Genomic DNA, 19,043 nt, shown 5'->3' with positions numbered 1-19,043 from the left:
GAAATGAGACAGATTGGACTTTTTATATGGGTCACCGAAGTGGTAATGATCCGAACCCTGTATCAATATAGACCAACAAATGCATTGATATTCTATAGCTAAGCCTCAATGAATCCAACTTTTGCATGTCATTCACTAGTTAAAGCAACTCCGGTGTTTCTTTAAATATCATATTGGCCCTGAAGTGGGTAGTTTACTGCACTGCCACAGATAATATTTTATCCCATTTTAGTACATTAAATGAAGTCTGCTGCTTACAAATGTGTTTGCATGTTTTTAATATTTTATTCCAGCACATATTGGGTAGCCTTTACACACCTGACGTAAAACTTATTGCCGTTTTTGCTATCTCTATCTAGGAAATCTTTTACTGAACCTAAAGATGAAAACAAGAGAAAAGTCAGACTCCCACTGATGAGCACTTAAGTGATTGGCTCAGTAATTTTCTCTGTGTGGAGAATGTCATAAAGTCAGACAAATTGATGAAAGCAGTTTGCACCTTCTTTTGCAGAGGTTGCGAACAAAGGCACACATAATGAAAGGTCGGGTTAAGTAACTGACAGGATGTTAGGAGTTTACAAAATCAAGGTCATTTTAGCGGCACTACAAAGAAAAGCGGGAATTACTGCGCATGGCCAAGGCCGCACATGAAGCAAGGTGAAATTGTTGGCAGCTCCTAATGACTACCGGCCTGTGCAMTGAAGGTAGACCTGCTTTAAGCCTCTGCGAGGTTCTCTTGCAGTTTTGCATATTTTTGCAAGGAGTGAGACGAKTACAAAGCATATCTGGCAATAAAGGGAACGGTTATTGAAATATCTGGGATGGCAAAACTTGTGTGCAATCCTCTCTAGTTGTAATGCCACTTATTTTATGTTGTGCAAGAGAAGAAAGATCCAACAGTGGAGGCATTCAAAGTTCACTGAAGAATTCGGYGATCTACAAGTCAAACAGGCTTTTTAATTAAAAACAAATATAAAAAAATTCTGCTTAACTTGAACTTTTGCCATTTCAAACAGGTCTGTGTTTTTCTTATTTATAGGGAAAAAGGTAAAATTAGGACTTGGGTCCAGCTGTTTTATGATGCTTAGCTCCATCTATTTCATAGTTATAAATGAGATACTGTTAATAAACAAGGGCGTCTTCTTTTCTAGTGTTGAATTGTGACCTCTGTGTGTTAGGACACCATCTCTGTGATGTGACAAACAGGATTTAATCAGTGATCGGACTTTCTGTCTTGTACCAGGGCTGGAATCTTGTTCTGGAACACTGCCTGTTATGTATACAGCATCACAGATCAAAAATTTCTGCTGGTGACATGTGCCTTTAGGAGGTAGTCAAGTTTTAATTATCTAACATTCCTATCAAAATCTGCCTGAGTTTCTTCTGATTAAAGCGCTCATCAACTGGTTTCCTATTGAAAAGCCCTAAAGTATTAATACTCCTGAGAGAGTTTGATTTTAAAATCGCTTCAACAAAAATGTTTGACAAGAAATGAGACTGGCATCGTTCAACAGATCATAAAATTATGTATGTATAAGTAATACTTGTAACCAGTGGAATAAACTTTTAGAGGCTTTACAGGAATGTATACGCGTTTCTYACAACCTCTCTCACACTGGTTCTTTACAACTTCTTCCTTATAGCCTAGTTTGCCATGAATGCTCAGACTAGTTAGCATATCCACCAATGACATCATCACCAATCAAATTTTTCCAAACATGTTGCTTTAGTCTTTGGTCTGTGACAGACTCATTAACATTGTGATTTAGTGYGCTCTCTTGAGCAAAGTTGATCTATGACAAGTGTCACATTGCCAGAAATCATGCACAGTATTAGAAAAAAACAAATGTTGAGACTTTTGGCTTGTAGTTCAGCCACTAAATGCAGATCTTGGAATTAGTCACTCATTTTTTCCACCTTATTAATCCTGGTTGGGGCTGCGAAGCGTCTGGCAATGAATGACTGCCGGAAAAGACTCCAGACGCTGTACAATTTGGGAAGGTCACTACTTGTTATTAATTGTTGTGTTAAACAATGAAGACATTCCTCCTGGCGGAAAACAAGAGGAAAACAAGAGCTCAATTCCGGTAACTTGAATTGTTAAAGAGTGCACTGGCTGGGACAGGCCCTCATTTTAGTCTTGCTCTGACATATACTTAGCGCTTACCACCATCTACAAACGGTTTCAAAGTGGCTGGACAAGCCCAAATGTGCTTGAAACTTTTAATGATGCCTCTAACTACTAGTTTCTCATCTGTCATTAGTAAACAATAGGAAAAAACACAGCGCTGCAAATTCAAGTMACTTGGTGTTTTTTCTTTTTAGCTTGCACACACAAAGGATCAAGAGTTAAAAAAAAAAAAGACATTCTGATAGTGTGCTCATTTCTGGCTTTGAGAAGCCGTTTCACCTTTAAGGTTTAAAATGTATTGTGTTTGTATCTGGGGGAAAATCATGCTGGTTTAGCTTTAGATTCGAAACCTGAGATTGCTTCAAACTGTGTTTGTTTTTAATAGGAATTTCTGTTTTGTCAAAGTGCAAGCAATGCTATCCTGCATTTAGTGGGAGTGTGTTTGAAAGACTATATTTTACCCATCAGCCGTCTTGTCATCCGTTGTAGTTTTGCAACTGTAATTTGCAGTTATGTTGGCAGGCTCCACAAGTATTTTACATGACGTTGGAGACAGTTGACATCATAGCAGAGACCTGCTTTTTTTTTTTTTTTTTTTCCCCCTTCCCCCCCGCCATCATCTGTCACTGCTATTCTTCAGTGACTTAAAATGACACAGTTTACCACCAAACTTCCTGCTGCTGAACCTGAGCGTTAGTGTTTTCTAGCAGAACGTAATGCCCAATTTAGGCATTGATCTGCAAATGTAATATTCAGCACAATCCTCTCGTGCATGTAAAACCCATCAGTCCATGAATGTAAAAAAAAAAAAAAAAACCCAAACTGTTTATTTTTATGTGATTATTTCTGCTTGTGCTTTCGTTCAGACTGGAAAGTACTGAAAGTATTCTGAGGAGACCCCTCCATTTCCTGACAGGATCTTTCTCGCTCCTGGGTCTTTCTCGCTCCTGGGTGCTGTCATAACATGACTAAGCCACAGAAGGAATGTTGACTTCTCTGCTTTAGTCCACCTGTCAAATCCACATAAATCTGCAGGTTCATTAAACAGGTCCAAACTCATTAATAAGCCCCTAGTAATGGAGTAATAGCTTTTTGTGGTATTTGTGTCACTAGAACAAGAAAAAAGGTTTRTTGAGGCTGTTCTGTAAAACTATACTGACACCTAAAACCTTAAATARAAGACGGCCTCAAAACACTAACACACAAAATTGCAGTATGCAGAGAGACAACATTGCACAAAATTAAAGCATTGCTGCCATGAACAGCATRGAAGTACAGCAGTAGTTTTCTGTATTTTGATGCAACCTGCTTTTACATTAGATTATAGAAATGCCACACCTTTTGCATAAGATTTTGTGAAAAARKWWTWARRWTYCYTYMAAWWAAWTWWTYMRGKTWWYMRGGKKKTTYYTWMMMYKGSYTKGKYYTWRKYMWWRSYYMWYMMCYKRWTTTTAAAWTTTTTTWAWTTTTTTWATTKATTTTTTATTATTACATTAAGCTCAACCTAGCCAGCAGCATGTTGTTTAGTTGGTGACCGAAAGCTGACGTATCGAGCTCATACTCATTTCAAGGTTTCCCCCAGAAAACTTGCTAAGCCTGGTGGTTAGGTGCTAGAGCTGTCATTCATCCAGCAGCCTGTCGTGTTTTTGAGAAATCGTTGTCTATATTCTGTAAACTTGAACTATGAGCTCTAGACTTATCTGGGAAGTAGAATATGAAAATGGAAATGTGACTCCAATTTAACCAAGAAAATGTCAGCCAGGCAAGGTGGCAATAAGTTGGAAGAGCTGTGGGACATGATTATAACAAATTCAGTCATTGCTTTTGTCTGTGTTTTTAAAACAATCTGATTCCGTTTTTTAGTACAATTTATACAATTTTCTTGGAATTTTGGAAGGAGGTCCCCTTGATTGTAATATCAGTTTCTTCTCTTTAGACTTTGAAGATTTTATGAACCTGGGTTTGGGGAGTTTCTCATTTGCTCTGTCAGATTCTGTCAAGCTTTTCCAGATTGAACAGGAAGCCTTTGTTGTACAGAGTTTAGGTTGAGGCTTTAAATGAGCTGCACTTTATCACTGTCTTGGGACAGCAGTGTGTCTGTCTCCTGTCAGAAAGAGCAGCTGATTTTAGCAGAAAATAGCTTCAGAAGAAAACGACARAAATGTCTTTAGGTTGCACCAGAACAAATACTATGAACCATGGGGTTACTCCACCCTAAAGGGCTTATATTTCACAATCTAATTTTCTTTTTTTTTTTTTCTTCAACTTCTTCTTCTTCCTTTTTTCCTCCGACCGGATAGTAATTGATGTTCATTACCACAATAAACTTTCTTTAGGTACCTGAGTGCATTCTCTTCAAAGTGCTCTCAAATTAATTGTCCATTTATTAGTTATCCATAACTAACTCGGACGTCTAATGAACTGCAGTGTTTTCTAAAATGATTTTTATTTTCCCTTTTTGTAGTAAGTTCAGTAAGTTGTGCAAACAAATAATTCAGTGCACATCGTGGTCACCTAAATTCACACAAACTGCTGCTAATAAATAAATGTCATCATGGCCTTTTTATTTGTGTTATGGGAATCTTAAGATTGATTTAATGTTGTGCTACACATCTTTTTTTTTTTTTTTTGGTTTGAATTGGTTTTATATCTGATTATATTCCGAGAATAGTGTTTTCCAAAGTGAGGGAGACCTTATGTTTTAGAAATTGGGTCACCTGGGTGGTTGGTGGAGCAGGATTAGCCTCTTACTTCTGTAGTCCACGTCTGGGTTAGACCTGTATAACCCAGGTCTAACCTGGGTCTCTTAATGCATTACCTGCAATAACAGCAAAAAATGCATGCAGCTAAATGTTTGTGCTGTGTTTACTATTCTGAAGCTTAGTCATTCTAGATATTTTGATTGACAATTGAGCAGATGGCATCAATACATCTTGATCTATAAGGAAAGCACTTTGATACAGGAGTACTCTCTGTTGTTAAGTGCTATATAAATAAAATTTGATTGATTGATCTGTAAGGGATTGTTAAAGTATGATTCTGTTCAGATTTAGAAGCAGCCAATATCTTTCCTGCAGTAGAAAACTCTTGGTGTCATAATTCAGTATAAATCCAGATGAGTTGGTCCCAGASKGAAGCTAAAGGCTAGTCCAGTTGGAGCCAAGACCAAAGCAGACTCGTCTTACTGCCTTAAAAACCCTCTAATCTCAAAAAGGTCACTGTGGTTTATGCTGACACTATTTTATGAACCTTTAAACCACTGTCACGTTTGCATTGGGTGGTTATTTACACAGAGGCTGATGATTAATTACACAGGAAATGGAGGTGGGAGGCTCTGTGCCACCAGTGACGATCCTTTGTGAAATTAAAGTGGGTGTGAAATTGGGTAACTACATTTTCTTAGAACACTATAATAACTATAATAATTAATTAAGGCAATTTTCAGTTTTGAAAAATATAAATTTTTATAAACTGTGCCATGACTACCCTGACTATAACTACCACAAGATTTTTGACACTGAAGCAAAGTTGGTCTCAAAGACCAACTAATCTGGATTTATACTAAATAAAGACATCAAGAAAGTTATCTACTGCAGGTAAAATGTTGACTGCCTGTAATCTTTTAGCAGAACTTCAAAAAGCCTGAATTATTCCATTAAGATTAGAAAACCCTCCCTGGATTAATATTGCAGACAAAAGAAACTGTCTATAAAATGGGAGTACACAAGGCAAGGCCTTAAATTCTCATGACTTAAATTGCTGCCGTTCGCTCTGCTCTGTCAGCTACAGAAAAAAAAAGGATTTTCTGTGAATATTTATTTACTAAAGCCTCATGTAAATACGACTGTTCAGAGGAGTGCATTTGGAGCATATAGACTTGTGAAACACTGATGGGACGGTTTCAGGCTGAGTACACGTCAAAGCTAAGGCAATGCGAGCTCACTCTTGTTGGTCTGCTATTTTTACAGATGAGCGTGAAGCCGTGCAGAAGAAAACCTTCACCAAATGGGTAAACTCTCACTTGGGTCGAGTGAGTTGTCGCATTGGTGACTTGTACACAGATCTGCGGGATGGCCGCATGTTAATCCGCCTTCTGGAAGTCCTCTCAGGAGAACAGCTGGTCAGTACATGGAAGTAACCACTTTCACTGGACCTGTTCGTTTTTATTACATGGACTTGCTTGTGTTCCATTTTCTATTTGTTTTCCCCATTAAGTTCCTGTCAGCTCCACCTTTCCATTTCATTTGTTCTTGAATTTTTTATTCAACAACATTCAAATGGGTTCATCTTGTTTTTTTTTTTTGTTGTTGTTTTTTTTTATTCCCCCCTTGTAGCCAAAACCCACTAAGGGCCGCATGCGTATCCACTGCCTGGAGAATGTTGACAAAGCTCTGCAGTTTCTCAAGGAGCAAAAGGTCCATCTAGAAAACATGGGATCCCATGATATAGTGGATGGAAATCACCGTCTCACCTTAGGCCTCATATGGACTATAATCCTCCGCTTTCAGGTTAGTGGTTGTTTATATTGTAATGTTGTCCTTATGCAAACTTGCACTTCCTCTTTGAAGCTCATAAAACYTGATTATTAGATGGCGCTTGACTGCGGTTTTCTAATAATTATGTTTTAGTTATGAGCTCCCTGTTATGACTTTTTGTTTTCTCACTCTCCAGAAGGTGTTATTGCATACCGATGTAATTACTATAAAATATGCTGCTGAATCTAGAAATTGTAATTTATAAACACCTTGCTATCTTGATTAAATGACAGATCCAAGACATCAGTGTGGAAACGGAAGACAACAAAGAGAAAAAGTCAGCCAAAGATGCCCTTCTGCTTTGGTGCCAAATGAAAACAGCAGGGTAAGAAGCTGACAGCATATGTCTGAAAGTGTTATATATATATAAATATATATATATAAAACACTTCAGAATTATATAAAAATAAACACACACACCTCAGTAAATTAGATTATAATTCAAAGACTAAATTATTTCAGTAATTCTTCTAATAAAGTGAAACACTGTTAATTTCTGTATAGACAAAGTGAAATTTGTCAATTATGACTTTCGGCTTATTTATGCGTTTCTCTCACATTGAGTGTTATGCAAGACCAACAATAAGATTATGAACAAAAATTTAATGTAATGACCGTGTTATGACTTACACAATCATGTGCAAGTCTGCTGACTCGACAGTTATCCAGAAGTCACTGACATCYTCCTCAAACAGGGAAGCCGAAGAAAGGTCATAGCCAAGGAAGTTAGCGGTTCAGAGTGCCGTATCCAAGGATCCAAATGGAAAGTAAAGTGGAGGGAAAAAGGGTAGGAGTAAAAGTTGGGAGCAGGAATAACTGCAGCTTTGAGAGGATTGTGAAACAAAACCCATTCTGCAGTTTTGGAAGATTGATGATGTTTGAACTGTGGCTGAAATCAGAGCCTGGAGTCACCACACACTGATTTATACTTGGTTATGACCGTCACATTCCTTGTGTTAAACTACTCCAGAGAAAAGACATTAGAAGTKCCTTACCTGAGGTAAAGGACTGGACTTTTGTTCAGTGGTCCTACTCAGTATTTAAGATGTTTGAGGTCCTCTGTGAARTCTGTACAGTTGATGATTATTTGGGAAGCCATGTGATCTGCTGGGTTTGTTTTCCTTCCTTAGCACCTTGGCAGAGCCGTAGATTGATTACCGTATTGCCATGTGGCTTGTGATTAATTTTTTATTGGTTTTTATTGAAAGTAGATTATAATTGTAAAAATTAAAAGAACTGAACACTTGAAATAAGTCGTCAATAATCAATAAAWAAATCGTGAATCATCTGGCTAGCTCTGTCCAAGGTGTTGTAGACAGAAAAATTCTGGCAATAACGCATCACCTTTTTATAATGTGTCTCACCTTATACATGCAACTGTTGCACATCTGGCGAGCTCCTTTGGCAACATACAGCTGCGTCCTAGCTGCACAAAAAGCATCATCATAGCTCCTTCCTCCCAGTAACTATAAACATCACTGCTCCCAGCAATACCAATATGTTTCCAACCCTATTAGTTTATTTTCTTATTTTTGCAATACTATAGAGCACAGTTTGTATATTTTAAATGATCTTACTAAGTTACACATTTCTTAGAGCCTGAGTGTGCTTAATGTACTCACACTATACAACAATACTGTTTTACAGTCTTTTAATTTCTTTTTATTGCCATCTATATGTACCAGTATATCTCCATGTCTCCATTTGCCTGTTACTTTTCTGTTAACACACCTAAATTTCCCCAGTAAGGGATTAAAAAAAGGATATTTCTATTCAATTGTTTGTAATGAATCTACATAAGTTTCACTTTGAATTTAATTACCGGAATACATTTACTTTTTGTTGCTATTCTAAGTAATTAAAATTGACTTGTGTGCTGAATATTTTTACTGTTGGCTTTTTTTTTTTTTTCATGAAATGTCAGTATGGTATTCTGTCATGCTGAGCTAATGATTAATGCGTTTTAATCTGACCCCTGCAGATATCCTAATGTCAACATCCACAACTTCACTACCAGCTGGAGAGATGGCCTGGCGTTCAATGCCATCGTGCACAAACACAGGTCAGTGACTCACTGACCTGTGATCCCTGTTTGGCTTGTTTTGCTGAAGAATCTGATCGGCCTATTCTTTTTTCTTTTTCTTTTTTTTTTTTGCTGGGTGTTATTTCAGATTATTCTCCTACAAATACAATAGACATTCAATATTTTTGTACTTTGGTGTTCAGGGAAGTGCAGCAGCCAAAGGAGTTTCTTATCACATTTTCTATTTCAGCATTCTTCCTTTCTGCAGTAGGACTTGAAAGATGGAATAATATGGGGAGCAAGATGACCCAGATCACAGTCATAACCCACCTATTTTTATTTTTTTTAGAACCATTCTTGGCTACTCAGTTGTGCACCCTGCTGGTTAAAGGATTTTTAGAGTATAGAGAAAAAAGACCAAAGATTAATCCTTAACTTGTGACTCAGAACAGAGATTATTGATGAATTAATCAATGCATACAATGAAGGCGTTTCTTATTTACTTAGGTGTTCAATTACCTCACTACATTTACTGTTTAACTAAATCGTGACACAGCTATCAATGTGCAATTTTTAGCTTCTACAAAGCCCTCTGTGTAATTCATGTTAATATTAGTTTAAAAAAAATTTCCACTACATCATTTTATAACTGCATTTAGTGGAGGTTCTTTCGCAATAAACTTACATCTGACATATTTATGCTGCTCTAAAATCCAAATACTCCTAAAATAAGAAAGTAAAGAAAAGAGTGTCGCATGCATGAAAAGCATTTTTACATATGACTTCAGCAAAACAGATTTTTGTGTGTGTGTGTGTGTATATGTGTGTTTTTGTGTGTGTGTGTGTGTGTATATATATATATATATATATATATATATATATATACACACACACACACACCTGATGAGCATTCAGGATGTGAATGTTTTGTCATTTCTTCTTATCTGTATCCTGTTCCTATTAAAAAGTCTGTTTCCCATTGTCTGCAGGCCTGACTTGATTGAGTTCGACAACCTGAAAAGGTCCAATGCTCACTACAATCTCCAGAATGCTTTTAATGTGGCTGAGAAGGAAATGGGCCTCACTAAACTGTTGGACCCAGAGGGTAGGTGGCTGCTGGCTTCACTGAGGCATTCAGMTTTTCTCTAAAATAACTTCATTTAAGTTGCACGTTTAATGAAGTTTAATAAAGCCAATTGGATTTTCTTGGACAACACTAATTATTGTCAACTTTAATGTCATCACAAAAGGCTGTTTAAAGAATCAAAAGGACTTTAAGTAAAAGAATCAAAAGATGGATAGAGCTGAACACTTCTTGTTTTTTGATCAAGTGATATTTGGGGCACAGTACTTTAACTTTCTGTTCTTCCTCTCTTCCAGATGTCAATGTTGATCAGCCAGATGAGAAGTCAATCATCACATATGTGGCGACCTATTATCATTACTTCTCTAAGATGAAAGCTCTGGCAGTGGAGGGAAAACGAATTGGAAAGGTTAGCTCTGTGCTTGTGTGTGTCCGATTTGAGAAGTTTGGCTTAGTGAATTTGTAATTTAAAACCAAGAACTTTTTAAGTGTAAATAGTTTGATTAAATAGCTATGAAAAGTTTTGGGGTTTGAGTTATTTTTGGATGGAAGAAATCCTCTTTGTTTTTGCTCGTCTCTCCCTTGTGGTTCTTGATTACCAAGCACTGAAGGAGTGTACAGATAATTATCTACTCAAGAGGAGATGCTGACAGCACATAGATGTTCTACAGATTTCCACTTCAAAAAAATCAAAGACATGCTTGAATATATTAAGCAGAGCATGACGGATGTATAAATATTTCCGTCCCATTTGTGTGGAATCACTAATTGTTTTGGCTGCAGGTACTCGACTACGCCATTGAGGCCGACCAACTGATAGAGAAGTACGAGACCCTGGCATCAGAGCTGCTGCAATGGATTGAGCAGACCATACTGACGCTTAATGATCGGCAGCTGGCTAACTCTCTGAGTGCTGTTCAGAACCAGCTTCAGGCCTTCAACTCCTACCGGACTGTGGAGAAACCCCCTAAGTGAGTATTAGTTCTCCTGATGGAAGCTTGTAAATTGTGAAATATACATRTATATATTTTTTACAAAATCCAAACTATGTTTTGTCTCCACAGATTTACAGAAAAGGGGAACCTGGAGGTCCTTCTCTTTACCATCCAGAGCAAAATGAGAGCAAATAATCAGAAAGTTTACATGCCAAAAGAAGGCAAACTCATCTCTGATATAAATAAGGTAGGGCTTGTTTTATATACAGTACCAGATGTATTCAGCATCAGCAATATGTAAAACGCCTGACATTTGTTGTGTAATCTCCAACTAAAAAAATAGAGAAATCTCTTAACCAAATCAATTTACCAGCAGAACAGCATGTGAAAGCAACGCACATTGACAACATCAGATGCGGGTGATAAAAAAACACCCCTATTGTTTTCTATCAAACACCCACACTGGCTGCACCAGCCAACGCTGCGAGCCGCAGCAATCAGTGATGTTTCATCTTAAATGAATTGCTAGAGATACCTTAACTGTACCCATGCTGCAATAAACATGCATTTTTTTTCTAGGTTTTTAATGCATCTTTACCAGAGCCAATGAATGTGGCTGGCACTTTACACATTTGAGTACCTGAAAATGATATAAAAATGTATCAAATAGTAAAATGGGAATATTTTCCTCTAATTCTTCAATTTTAATCTTTGTTAAACTTCTGTGTCATGTCTGCTGCATGATTCGGGCATCTTGTGCATCCATCTGTTTGGTAGGCTTGGGAACGACTGGAAAAGGCTGAACATGAGCGTGAGCTTGCACTAAGAAACGAGTTGATTCGCCAAGAAAAACTGGAGATGCTGGCGGCTCGGTTTGACAGAAAAGCAGCAATGAGGGAGACGTGGCTGAGTGAGAACCAGAGATTAGTGTCTCAGGTAGAAAAATTGACCATTTCTACTTTAAACCTGATGAAAAACTTATATTATTTGTTTAAAACTATAATAAGATTAGCTGGATTCTCATACAGTCTTCTTTTTTTTTTTTTGTTGCAAGGATAATTTTGGAACTGATTTGGGAGCAGTAGAAGCTGCCACYCGTAAACACGAAGCAATTGAGACAGACATCGGTGCATACTGGGAGCGGGTTGCTGCCGTGGAGGCTGTTGCCAAAGAACTGGAAGCAGAGAAATATCATGATGTGCGTCGCATACTGGCACGACGGGATAACGTCCTTCGACTTTGGGAATACCTTAAGGAACTTCTGGCTGCCCGCAGGGAGCGTCTGAACTCCCATCGAGACCTTCAGAGATTGTTTCAGGAGATGCGTTACATTATGGACTGGATGGCCGACGAAAAGGTAAAACGGATATTTTGAATGGCTTCGTTTAAATAAGTRYTGAATGTTTGTGCTTATTCCTATTGTTGCTTTGGTGTCCAATTAACTAAAAGGGCTCAGCTAATCCTCTGAAGTAAGATAGATGTTGTTCATAGTTTTTCCCAGCAGCTTTAGTGTTGCTCCTAATTGCAGTAATTAGCTGTTATCATGCCTGCTAACGGCTGACTGGTGTTGCCTGCCATTGTTGGCTTAACTAAGGTTAACTGAGGCAGACTACAATCATGTGGAGCACTGAAGGAATTAAATTTTGACAAGCTGTCTTAGCAAGCTGTGAACGTAATTCATTTGTGTTCTGCCAGTCTTGAAATGCCGRTATTTCCTCATGTTTGTTCATTTCTAGTGTTAAAACTGTTCTTTATAAAACGGCCAGGCTTTTATTAGCTTGACTTCATTAGTTTCACTTTAATTAGAGCTCTGTATCACTATAGAGTTTATATATGTTTTTTTTGTTGTTGCTTTTTTCTTTGCAGTACACCACGTTTTCCTCCTCTGTGTTCACCAGAATTACAATTGTTTGATTTTGACATTTAAATCTCTCTTGGTCAMTCCATATCTTTGCTAATTCATGCCTTCACAAATCCATATCCCCCATTTCATACACAGATGTTCATTTTCATAACTGTATTTTGTACCAGCGGTGCTTTATGTTTTTTAGTAGTCAAAGATTTTAAGAGATTTTTTTTAAATAAAAATGCTCAATTTTCCACATTCATTTATTTGTATATGATTTTACTAAAAAACCTTGCACTACACAATTTGGTTATTGTTCTCCCTGGACTCTGACAATACTGCCTCAGTTATGATAAGCCTGAAGTAACAAATTAGGCTTAATAAAACCTTTAGCAAGCTCCTGCTGATGGACACTAATTACTGCAGTCAACTCATCCACCAGATGATTCAGATTTAAATTAAAACTATAAAAGTATGGCATGGTGAAAGAAAAAATKACCTGCACACTTTTWAAAATTGTATTATGGTGTATTAATAGCACAGTTAACGCACTTCTTTTCTCTTTTTCATTAATCTCAGCTTTTGATCAASAACACATGCACGTCCATTTCAATGCATAACGTGGCTCAAACATTAATTTCCTGTGTTATTTCCTGCTGACTGAGTGTTGTCTGGTACTATCTTTGAAAATACAGCTACTTGGCAAGATAACATTACAAGTATGAAATAATCTTGTTTTTGAGCTTATATAATTTTACCAAAGTGTGATTTTTAAACGAAGTAACTTAAAAATATAACRGCTATTTGTATCAAAGATTGACTCTAAATTCTATCACAGGTCGCTTTTGACCCATATTGTGCATAAAAGGGTTAAATGAGTTCTGCTGTTATTTCTAATAATCACCAAATAAACTAATAATWAAACGTAATCCTTTGTAAAATGGCTTTCCTAGTCATTGTTCTATATGTTAAACCTTTTCGAGAAAACATTTCTTCATTATGTTTAAAAGATTTTGGCTGAACCCCCCCACCCTCCATCTCTAAATGTTTCTCTTTTCTGTTTGTTTTTCTGTCTTTTTTTTTTTTTTTTCAGGGTCGCCTGCAGTCCCAGGATAGTGGCAAACATTTGCATGATGTGTTRGATCTGCTGCAAAAACACAATTTGGTAGAGGCTGACATTTCAGGTCAGGCGGAGAGGATAAAAGCGGTGCAAGGAGCCGCCAAACGTTTCACCTCCTACGACCAGGGTAGGCCTTCTAACGCGGCCTTCATCATTTTCTGTACGGATGCTTCTCTTTTCATCAATATCTAAATACATTTTTCTCATTTCGTTCCTTCTTGAAAGCTTACAAACCTTGTGAGCCTGGACTTGTTAGTGAGAAGGTYGACCTGCTGGGTCAAGCTTATGAGGAGCTTGGCCAGCTTGCGGCGACGCGTCGAGAGCGTCTGGAGGATTCACGTCGACTGTGGCAGTTCATGTGGGATCTTGGTGAGGAGGCGGCCTGGATCAGGGAGCAGGAGCAGATTCTGGCCAGTGGGGACAGTGGCCGTGACCTCTCGTCTGCCCTTCACCTACTGAGTAAGCACGAGGCCTTCAGGGACGAGATGGCCGCTCGCTACGGCCCACTTAGCAACAGCATCGCTGCCGGAGAAGCTTTGGTTGAAGAGGGTCACTTTGGAGCCCCGGAAATCACGGAAAGGATCCAAGACGTCCGKGGACAGTGGGCTCATCTGGAGGAGGTCGGTTGTGGTTTGCAGCTTTACTTGTCACATCTAAACAGTCTTCTATTYTGTRTACATTAATGTTTTTTGTACTCTAATTTCATCAGACAACAAAGCTCAGAGAGCAGAGTCTGAAGGAATCTGTGGCTCTGCACCAGTTTCAAACTGATGCCAACGACATGGAGGCCTGGATTATGGAGACGCTTAGACAGGTGTCCAGTCAAGAGGTTGGCCACGACGAGTTCTCCACCCAAACCTTAGCTCGCAAGCAGAGAGAAATTGAAGAGGAGATCCAAAGCCACCACCCCCTTATTGACTCSCTCCATGAGCAGGCCCAAGCACTGCCAGAGGCCTACATTAATTTCCCCGAAGTACGTTTGCTTTAGTTTTCTTTATCCCTTTCAGATCTCATGCTCTGTGTAGTGAATGWTGGCTAATTGGGGTCTCTAGGTGGAGGGACGTCTTCCTGCTATTGAGCAGCGCTACGAAGAGCTGGAGTCTCTGTCAGCAGCTCGGCGACAGGCTCTGGAAGGCGCCCTGGCGCTTTATCGCATGTTCAGCGAAGCCGACGCCTGCCAGCTGTGGGTGGAAGAGAAGGAGCAGTGGCTGGACAGCATGGAGATCCCTACCAAGCTGGAAGACCTGGAGGTTGTGCAGCAGAGGTCAGTTTGGGAGCAATGGAAGCAGAGATGATTATGTAACAAGATTGTTGCTGAATCCAGTGCTTTTTTTCTCTCTCTTTAAAAATAGATACAATTTCAGKTTTTYCTGAAGATRAAGTTGTAAAATATCTTGAAAACCAAATTTTCAAAATATTTTACAACATAAGTGATTTARGGTTAGCTAAAACTGGGATAATCATTACCCATCCTAAGTGCATCATCTAATTGTTTCTACTGTGATGTTTCTGCTTACTTTCTTCAAATTCAGTACTTTTTTCATTGTAGCCATTGTAGCTAAACTTGATCCCAGCTTGCTTCTTGTTTGTAGCTTGAATCTCAAAACAAATTTTAATAAAATAATAATTATATGGCACATTTGTTTTTATAAGTATCTAAAGAAAATATGCAAAAATGAAGTATTCAACATGGAAAAGTTAAATGATCTTAATTTCAAAAATCAATGCTGTCTACATTAAGTTTCTTTCTAGCATTGATATCACGTCTCTCTCCGGGTTTTTACCAACCAGTACAGTTCGMACAAATGAATATCCAGAGTAAACATAAACCTGCACTGAGTATGTACTATAATGATGCAAATCTTTCATAGCGAGTGAAATGAAACGATTATTCTCTGCTGCAGGTTTGACACCCTGGAGCCTGAGATGAACAACCTGGGTACTCGGGTCACTGATGTGAATCAAGTGGCTGAGCAGCTGCTGAGCTCAGACAACTGCAGCAAAGACCAAATCCACCAGACAAGAGACCAGCTAAACGACAGGTTTAATATTGAACAACATGCCTTTAATCTCACCACTATGAGCACCATTCTGTTTGTACTTAACGTTCCATGTGTTGGATTTTGACTCTAGATGGAAAGAGTTTGAGAAGCTGGCTGGCCAAAAGAAACAAGCCCTGGAATCTGCCCTTAATATTCAGAACTACCACCTGGAGTGTAACGAGAGCCAGACGTGGATGAAGGAAAAAACCAAAGTGATTGAATCCACGCAGAGCTTGGGCAACGACCTGGCTGGAGTGATGGCGCTTCAACGCAAGCTAACTGGCATGGAGAGGGACCTCGAGGCTATTCAGGTATGGAAGACATGCATGCTGGGCAGAAATGGAAATATAACAACACCTGGACAAAATAATAGTTTTTTGTTCTCCATATTTTTTAGGGTAAGTTGGATGATTTGACAAAGGAGGCAGAAAAGCTCGCCAGTGAACATCCAGATCAAGCTGGAGAAATCCAAGGTCGCCTGGCTGAGATTCAGGAGGTGTGGGAGGAGTTGAATGCCACCATGAAGCGACGGGAGGAGTCACTGGGAGAAGCCAGCAAACTTCAGGGTTTCCTCAGGGACCTGGATGACTTCCAGTCCTGGCTGTCCCGCACTCAGACCGCAGTGGCCTCAGAAGACATCCCCACTTCCCTGCCTGAGGCYGAGAGTTTGCTCGCCCAGCACGAGAGCATCAAGAACGAAGTTGACAACTACAAGGAGGATTATGAGAAGATGCGAGCGGTCGGCGAGGAAGTGACCCAAGGTCAGACGGACGCCCAGCACATGTTCTTGGCTCAGAGGCTTCAGGCGCTGGACACTGGCTGGCATGAGCTGCGACGCATGTGGGARAACCGTCACAGTCTTCTGGCCCAGGCCTTCGATTTCCARACTTTCCTTAGAGATGCTAAGCAAGCTGAAGCTTTTCTCAACAACCAGGTTGGAACAAWAGAATATGGATGGAACCTTATTGAAYTAACCTCATTAGCTTTCTTTGCAACAGTCTGCTGTTCCTTAATCAGTTTCAGTACTCCTGCTACAAATGACTAGCATAACAGAACTAAAATATTTAGCCTTGCTGCTTCTTTGGCTGCAAAAAAATGCAGCGCAGAACTCTTTTTGCTTTCCTTTGACAAAAAGCTTTTGCATTTGGTTGGAATGAGTTTTATTTAGGATCTCAGAGTAAAGGAGGCCAAATACAAATGGACATCAKGTTTTCCAGGTATTTGTTAAAAACAAACAGAAAAAAARMCGTTTTATTATGTAGCCATGTGCTACTTYGGGTTTATATATCACATAAAATTCCATTAAAATGCATTTAATGTGAAAAGTTCAGAGCTATGAATTGGAAATAACTATATTTTTAGCTATACGTTAACTGACTTTTTGTTTGCTTTAATATTGTGGCAAGCTATGCTTTTAAGATTTCAACCAATCAAAATGGATCCCAATATAAGGTCAGAGGGGATTTACTATCATTGCTCTAAATATTACAAGCATCAAATGTAGGTTGAATCGAAAAGTGCACAGCTTTAAGGTCACCAAATTTATAGGTTTATGCTCTTTCATAGCTTTTAGAAAAATGCAGCCTTTTTGGGAAACTGAAATGCGAGTGCTGCTTTTGTGCCTGTGTAGGAGTACGTGTTGTCCCACACCGAGATGCCCACCAATCTTCAGGCTGCAGAGGAGGCCATTAAGAAGCACGAGGATTTCCTCACCACCACAGAGGCCAGCGAGGAGAAGATAACGGGTGTGGTGGAGGCTGGACGGCGCCTTATTAATGACTCCAATGCAAACGCAGATAAAATTCAAGAAAAAGTTGATTCAATCCAGGAAAGGTCAGAGCTGGAGCAAAAGATAAGGGAAAAATTCWGATTTTTTTTTCTGTGATGTGTTGAGAGTTGAAAAGTTCTGACTTATACTTGTTTTTTTCCCCAGACATTGTAAAAATAAGGAGGCTGCAAATGAACTGCTTGCAAAGCTTAAGGATAACTGTGAACTTCAGCGCTTCCTGCAAGATGGGCAGGAGGTAATGAAGCTAAGCACTTATACAAATTAATATGTAAATGCATATAAAGAATTTGTCATGGGTTGTGATAGGTAGTGTCTTTTTGTAATGTTTTGCCATATTGCTACTCCTCCCTAGCTGACTTTGTGGATTAACGAGAAGATGCTAACAGCACAGGACATGACGTACGACGAAGCTAGAAATCTTCACAGCAAATGGCAGAAACACCAGGCCTTCATGGCAGAGCTGGCCTCCAACAAAGACTGGCTGGATAAGATTGATAAGGTGTGTAAACAGAAAACGCACCCTCTTAAATTAACCTTAAGTTTTTTTTTTCCTCCTCCTTTTAACTTGGTAACAGTTTACCAGCTCTCATCTGAAAGTAAATTGTTTCTCTAAAAGGAGGGTCAAGCGCTGGTGGCGGAGAAGCCTGAACTGAAGCCGGTGGTTCAGCAGACGTTGGAGGACCTGCAGCGTCAGTGGGAGGAGCTGGAGAGCACGACCCGGACCAAGGACCAGTGCTTGTTTGAAGCCCACAGAGCGGAGATATTTACACAGAGCTGCTCCGCTCTGGATGACTGGCTGAAAAACATTGAGACCCAGCTGCACAGTGACGACTACGGAAAAGATTTGACCAGTGTCAACATCCTCCTTAAAAAGCACCAGGTTGATATCAAAATAAGCTGCAAAGCTCTGAATGTTTTTATTTTTTTTATTTTGAAAAAAAGCAGAAATAAGTTTGGCCAAAAATATTTTATCTGATGCAAATGAAGATGTTTTACCTTTTTTGTTGTTTTTTTTTTTTGTTTTTTTTAATATATTTTTTTTCACCTGTGTAGATGTTGGAGCATCAGATGGAGGTCAGAGAGAAAGAGGTGCAGTCCCTACAAAGTCAGGCTGTTGCTCTGTCCCAGGAGGATGCAGGCTTGGCTGAGGTAGACGGGCAGCAGAAGCGAGTCATTGACAGTTTTTCTAGCCTCCAAGACCCTCTTAACCTGAGAAGACAGCAGCTGCTGGCCTCCAAAGAAGCACATCAGTTCAACAGAGACTTGGAAGATGAAATTGTGAGCACCCGCAACTCAGTGGAGTCAATAGATGAGTTCTGAGTTTTATTTTTGGGCTGCTGAGGTTTTATTTCTGTTTAATTTGCAGCTTTGGGTAAAAGAACGGATGCCTCTGGCAACTTCCACAGATCATGGAAAAGACTTGCCAACTGTGCAGCTGTTAATCAAAAAGAACCAGGTAGGGTTCTTTTCTGCTTTAGCATTCAGCAAGAAATTTAATAATTATGTTGTGACACACTTGGCTTAAATATATATATATA

At 39.1% G+C, this 19,043-nt stretch overlaps 1 protein-coding gene across 5 annotated transcripts in view; it reads left to right on the top strand.

Annotated features, from left to right (window-relative positions):
- sptbn2 (spectrin, beta, non-erythrocytic 2) overlaps positions 1-19,043 on the top strand; it is a 56,172-nt gene that overhangs the window by 23,896 nt on the left and 13,233 nt on the right. For all 5 annotated transcript variants that reach the window (XM_008427721.2, XM_008427718.2, XM_008427717.2 and 2 more), the window contains 23 exons: positions 6,100-6,251; positions 6,466-6,639; positions 6,900-6,991; positions 8,648-8,728; positions 9,679-9,794; positions 10,070-10,182; positions 10,557-10,744; positions 10,838-10,955; positions 11,486-11,644; positions 11,763-12,065; positions 13,648-13,801; positions 13,900-14,294; positions 14,384-14,647; positions 14,727-14,938; positions 15,579-15,716; positions 15,808-16,027; positions 16,114-16,650; positions 17,347-17,549; positions 17,650-17,740; positions 17,858-18,004; positions 18,122-18,385; positions 18,559-18,783; positions 18,872-18,961. In XM_008427721.2, the coding sequence (XP_008425943.1) occupies positions 6,100-6,251; positions 6,466-6,639; positions 6,900-6,991; positions 8,648-8,728; positions 9,679-9,794; positions 10,070-10,182; positions 10,557-10,744; positions 10,838-10,955; positions 11,486-11,644; positions 11,763-12,065; positions 13,648-13,801; positions 13,900-14,294; positions 14,384-14,647; positions 14,727-14,938; positions 15,579-15,716; positions 15,808-16,027; positions 16,114-16,650; positions 17,347-17,549; positions 17,650-17,740; positions 17,858-18,004; positions 18,122-18,385; positions 18,559-18,783; positions 18,872-18,961 (4,436 nt within the window). The remainder of the gene's footprint in view (positions 1-6,099; positions 6,252-6,465; positions 6,640-6,899; positions 6,992-8,647; positions 8,729-9,678; positions 9,795-10,069; positions 10,183-10,556; positions 10,745-10,837; positions 10,956-11,485; positions 11,645-11,762; positions 12,066-13,647; positions 13,802-13,899; positions 14,295-14,383; positions 14,648-14,726; positions 14,939-15,578; positions 15,717-15,807; positions 16,028-16,113; positions 16,651-17,346; positions 17,550-17,649; positions 17,741-17,857; positions 18,005-18,121; positions 18,386-18,558; positions 18,784-18,871; positions 18,962-19,043) is intronic.

The sequence above is a fragment of the Poecilia reticulata genome, linkage group LG14, assembly GCF_000633615.1.
Source record: "Poecilia reticulata strain Guanapo linkage group LG14, Guppy_female_1.0+MT, whole genome shotgun sequence".
NCBI classification, from domain to species: Eukaryota; Metazoa; Chordata; class Actinopteri; order Cyprinodontiformes; family Poeciliidae; genus Poecilia; species Poecilia reticulata.
This window is presented reverse-complemented; position numbering and strand designations above follow the sequence as displayed.